This window comes from Notolepis coatsorum (assembly GCF_963971535.1).
Source record: "Notolepis coatsorum genome assembly, chromosome: 14".
Lineage (NCBI taxonomy): Eukaryota > Metazoa > Chordata > Actinopteri > Aulopiformes > Paralepididae > Notolepis > Notolepis coatsorum.
The window spans coordinates 57,734,528-57,740,527 of NC_140178.1; the positions used below are offsets into that span (position 1 = coordinate 57,734,528).

The 6,000-nt window shown below is 43.1% G+C and overlaps 1 protein-coding gene across 1 annotated transcript in view; it reads right to left on the reverse strand.

Annotated features, from left to right (window-relative positions):
* The window catches only part of suz12a (SUZ12 polycomb repressive complex 2 subunit a), a 95,196-nt gene extending 90,203 nt beyond the window's left edge, over positions 1 to 4,993 (reverse strand). The window contains exons 1-3 of the mRNA XM_084329977.1: positions 4,304 to 4,993; positions 3,472 to 3,518; positions 3,294 to 3,358 (exon numbers count right to left, since the gene is read on the reverse strand). Of these exons, the coding sequence (XP_084186103.1) occupies positions 3,294 to 3,358; positions 3,472 to 3,518; positions 4,304 to 4,481 (290 nt within the window). The 5' untranslated portion in view covers positions 4,482 to 4,993. The remainder of the gene's footprint in view (positions 1 to 3,293; positions 3,359 to 3,471; positions 3,519 to 4,303) is intronic.
* Positions 4,994 to 6,000: the final 1,007 nt, after the last annotated feature.

Here is a 6,000-nt window from a genome sequence, read left to right on the forward strand (position 1 = left end):
AGTGCTATAACTTTTTAAATTCTATTGCTACATTGCCATTATTAGGGCCCATTCAAAGTCCTATATGTATTGTTCATTGTGTAGCAACGTTAAACTTTTTCATTCACATATTCATAGTAAAGTATGGTCTAATGTATAAGTATGTTTTCATCTCTTTCTGCAGCTTTCTCCAGAACGTGATCTATAGCCCCAAATGCATTATATTGATGATGCAATACAGTTTTATGGCAATCAGCGCGATATAAAAAATTCCAACTAGACGTACTTCTAGAAGTTACTACACGTCATCTGATGTTGACCGGATGGGCTAGGGGGCGTTTATAATTCCGTGGGCAGCGTTATACCAATCATCTAATGTGGGTCAAATGTTGATAATAGCAGTTAGTATCGAAGACGGTAACGTTACACGCTGAAACTCACCCCAGTCTCCGCGCGCCGTTGGGCGATCATCGTAGAGTTGAAATCTTATCATTATTATGGGATGTAAATTTACCCGGTCCATCTCCAGCTTGTATAATGGTATATACGTCCAAATCATGTTGTTTATCGAGTTATTGGCAATCGATCACTGTGTAGCGTGACGAGCCAGAGTCATGGGACCTATAGCGAGCGCCCGGAAGTACTACGGACGTCTAGCACAACCTCTATGCCACTTCCTGTTAAAGCGATTGCGCCAATCGGCCACCAGATGGCGCTCCTGAACCGCCAGAGAGCTCAGTGGGTCCTGCTGGTGGATCTCAGGCCAGCGGAGGGGACATATGAATCCGATCGCAGATTTTTGAAATATTGATATAAGGACACTGTACAGCGTCCTCCGGCAACTTGAGCATGGCCCGCAATGACGTCAAAACACGTTTCATGGCAGTCAAAGTGTTAATAGAGAAAAAAAAGAAAAACGAACCAAAAACAGTGAACAGGAGGTCTATTTGTATTAAAAACAATAGATTGTTTTTCATTTAAATGTCTGGAAGAGCTCAAAAATAAAAATGTCATGATATTTCCATTGCCTTTTTTTTTGTTGATTTAAATGTTACCGATTGTATTAAATGGGCACATAATATAGTCTCATATCGATCGCAGGCACCTGAATCGAATCGTATCGTACCGTGACAGACTGTGTGATATCGGATAATATCGTATCGTTGTCCAAAGAATCGATATCGTATCGTATCGTGATTAAACTGGTGATTCCCACCCCTAGCGTCTACGAGTTTTTATGATCGACGTCGTCGATTATGCTCTAACTAACTGAGCCTGCCCCCACCTAGAGCAGCCAGGCACTGCTCTCTCTCTAATTGACTGAGCCAGTCCCCACCTAGAGCAGACAGGCACTGCTCTCTCTAACTAACTGAGCCTGCCCCCACCTAGAGCACACAGGCACTGCTCTCTCTAACTAACTAAGGCCCCGTTTAGACCAGCGTTTTGTGAACAGAAACCGCAAAAGTCATCTTGCGGTTTCACTTTTAATTTTACGTTTAGACGAGCGTATTGGGATGGAATTCTGCGTGCAGACGACGCTGTAACGACTCGAGACGACGGAGCCCCACTGTCACACGATTGGCGCATATGTCACATGACGTGCTGTGAAGACCCGCCCTACTCTGCCTCTGATTCGCAGACTGTGGATGGGGAATGTGATTGCACCAAAGCAGAGTCACTCACAGACAGTGGGTCCACTCACGCCGCGGAACAGATTCTTGTGTATTTAACCCTTTCACTGCCACACGACAGCCGGAGGAGCGCTCGGCAGTAGAATTCTGCAGGGAGTAGGATTTTGCAGAACACCGGTTGTGTGATAGTAAAGGGTTAACCTTCTGTCGTGTGGCAGTGAAAGGGTTAAAAGTACTGCCAATGTAGCCTTCAGGTGATCTCCGTTGATATTGTCAGACATACTTGCTTTGTTTACGTCTCGGCTACTGGCGCATACCTGCTACATGTGACGTAAGCAGTACGCGCGACCAGAGCCGTGACAACCCTTTTGTCATCGTTTTAACAGATTTATACGGTTTGACAGTTTAGACGAAAGCGCAAAGCTTTTGCGTTTCTAGGAATTCCACCCTGGAAGGTAGTCTCACTTTTTTGCGGTTTCACCCCGTAAAAACGCAGTTTCCGTATAAACGAAAGGCACATCCGTAAAAATATTTTTGCGGATTCACCTGCTAGCGTTTCCGTCTAAACGGGGCCTAAGCCTGCCCCCAGCTAGAGCAGCCAGGCACTGCTCTCTCTCTCTAATTGACTGAGCCAGCCCCCGCCTAGAGCAGCCAGGCACTGCTCTCTCTAACTGAGGCGCTATGCCGGTTAGGTCTCACTTCAGATAACAGTTAGTTTCACAAGCTACAGTTGGGCTGATCCATGCTACACTACTGCGATCCAACAGTACTCAGTGCTAACCCCACACTCCCAGGGCTCCACATGTTCATCTTACTTATATCATTAGAAGAAAAACACATTATGCACAAATACATGTCATGCATGCACTCCACACACACAATGAATATAGTCTTATTAGGCTCTTTAGCCTATTTGCACAGAGAGCCACAACAAAAGCCTATAAACGACCATGCATCATCCTGTCACACAATAACCAGATGCCCAGGAAGAGGTGAAGCGCACAAAAATAAAGAAGCCATATTCTCCCACAAACCAGACATGAAACACACTGGATCGGACATCAGAAAGAAATAAAAGTTATAATCCAATATGGTCCATTGAGAAATCTTGCTTGAACTATCACCCTTATGCTTATATCTACACATTGAGCAACATGCCAAATTTGATTGAATGTTTGAATGCTGCAAAACGTTGTACTGTGTGCAGAACAAGTTTGAATAAATAAAAAGCAGCAGCAGTATTGTATAACTGAGTCATGCTGTGTGCTATGTATATTTCTTCTTTTAGGAGAGTAGATAATTTTGTTTCAATTTGAGCCCAATGATTTTTTTACATTGCTAAAATCATCCATACTAATGGCTTAACGGCCTAGTAGTTATTTAAGATGGGAAAATAGTATCATATTGGTATCAGCAGATACTCATGGCCGAGGATGGTATCAGAAATTAAAAGCGGTATATCCAGCAATCCCTAATCATGATGAATATCACTAGATAATCATTTTATTCTTAGCTTATTTAATTCTTATTTGTGACTTTTGTTTGTGTCTAAATGTCTACTGTTTGCTGTGAGCGATTCGTAGTGCCAAATTTCCCTTGGGATGAATAAAGTATTTCTATTCTATTCAATAATCATAACACAGATCTGATTCTAGTCAACAACCTCCTTGTGTGTTTGTTTACCTGTTGGCATTTGTTCTTGAATTTCTGTGGGACATGTAGGTGAGTGTCCTGTGCAAGAATATGGGCTGAAAAGTAAACAAACAAGCGTTATAACACTATTACAATGCTGTGACTGCGTTATAAATATTGCCTCTCATATTGTCAGATGATGTAACTGTACAGGAAAGGCAACACTTACTGCTATCAAGTTCCTAGTGCGGAGGAATCTGTAGATTTGGGTCGGTTCTGCAAAAAGACATGGAGTTATATCAGCATAAGTTACAGTACTATATATAGTTCACCTTTAAGCCTCTGCTTGCTATTTGACACACTGGTGACATTTTCCCTGCATTCCATCAGTATATGCACTGTAACCTATATATAAGTTGAAGTACATAACTAAATAGCTGTTCATACACTTAAGAGTTGTTAGGCGATATTGAATTAAATGTGAAAGGATGACTTTGTCGATAATTAAGCGATGGTAACGTGTGCTTGGTGGGTCTATGCTACATACACCGGATGAGCCTAGATATCAATACGCAGCTCATAGCATACAACGGCACATGCCCTGGCAGCACGTGGCTAACAGTAGATTCAACTTGATTTAAGTAGGTTTTCTGTCTGTTGTACACAAATGTGTATGTCGGTTGTGGAGACTTTGACTACGTGGTGTAATCTCGAATAATAGTTGAAAACAATGCTGCCAGATAGCATTCAGCTGTACATACAAAAAAGCTGACGTTAACTTTGACAAGAAGCAGACAGAACTTTGTTAACCACTATTAAACTGAAAATGTATAGTCACTTAATATGGTATGAATTTCTCCACAACTAGACCATTGAGACTTTAGCCTAGTAGAGTTCCCAGCTCATTGACATTGGCCACGGTTGTCATATAATGACAATCACCTGCCATTTGATTAACTAAAATCGACTGGTCTGGTTCGATACTTTTCAGAGCTCAGTGAACTTGAACTCAGAAGCTTAACGTAAATGTTGATGTTGAAAAGTTGATGACAGCAACTCACTCTCGAAGGCCTGCAGGAAGAGCTCGTGGTCGGCTTGCACTAGTTCCATCTTGGGCTTCTTGGCTGCAGACGGCTGGTACTGTAACACCCCGCCGTTGGCTTTTCCTCCAGAAACGTAACCCACTGGACCCGAGCCGACGTGCCCCCCGCCAGAGGAACCGTGCTTCTGGGGAGCCATTAGACCGGTGGTGGAGTCCCACGAGTATCAGAAATGTGGGGAGGAGGGGGAAAACAGGTCCTTTCTTTGTCGAAACAAAAGAGCAGGGCTTACAAAAACTAGCCGGCTAGAACTTATCTTCATCTCAGAAGATGTTTGTCCAGGTCAAATGGCATTGTCCAGCTCTTTGTAGTCTGTTGTCTTTCCGTACACGGGGGGGAACGTTGTTTAGTAGTGAGAGCGGTCGTTGAGCGGACTGGAAATGCGCGAAACCAGAGCAAGCTATCGCGGCTAACGCTGGGTAGCTAGCCGACACTTCCTTAGCCAGGCAGCCCGCAGAAACTCACAGCTGCTACACCGAGAACATTAGTATTGGCCGGCTCTCCGGCTAAAGCATGGCGGACTTAAACAAAAATAAAGTACTGAAGACTTTCGTCCTTAGTGACAACTTCATAAAACATAGAAATTACATTTTAAGCGCTTTTTATTCACACGAAGAATGTACATATAATGCAGGGGAAGCTTCCTCTCTCGATTTGTGTTGAAAGAACCCGCCTTCGAACCGCCTGTACCCTTCTTCTTCTTATTATTTTTCTTCTAATACATTTCCGGCAGTCTGGACGCTATGGCGTATTTACTGCCCTCCACCGTTCTATAGTAGTCAGTTCAGCAGTATTATGAAGAAAATACCAATGCACCTGTCAAAAGCTTGGTGGGTCTTGCCCCGACAAAACAAAGATTTTAAAATCAAAAGAAGAAATACCCATATCAGCTAATTATTTTAAATAGTCGCTCTTGCTCTACTTTGTATGTTTCACATGTAAACATAACATGCTGAACAGTCTTTGGACTCTGCCGCACGCAATAAACTATCTGGATGTTTATCGACTATTGATTGATTGATTGATTGATTGAAACGTTTATTAACAGATTGCAGAATGGGTACAGTACAGTACAGCTCAATACATACAATTGTTAAGAGGATGCAGACCTGAGAAAGACTTTCGTCTTGTTTCCATCAGGGTCCCCCATTTTCAATTCATCATATGACACACACGACATACAGATAGACAGATAGATTTCACTCTCCATCACTGTTTGGTACGGCAACACACCCAAACACACACTACACAGACTAGACAGGATCATCATTAGGGCATCCAAAATCATTAACTGCACACTCCCCACCCTGGACTCCATACACAAACATCACACCATCACACGCGCACACAAAATCATCAGTGACCCCCTGCACCCAGCTCATCACCTCTTCCAACTCCTCCCCTCTGGTAGAAGGTTTAGGTCACTAGGTAGTCGCACGGTTAGGTTCAACAACAGTTTCTTCCCCAAGGCCATACAATTACTCAACTCCAACTCATCCTAATTTCACCCCCTGCTGTTTATGTTATGTATGTTATGTTATGTTTATGTTATGTTATGTTATGTTATGTTGATGTTGATGTTATGTTGTGTTCCATGTGGTGTATTGTCGCAGCTACCACCTGTACCGTGCCCAAATTCCACCGGCCTGGCCGTGTGG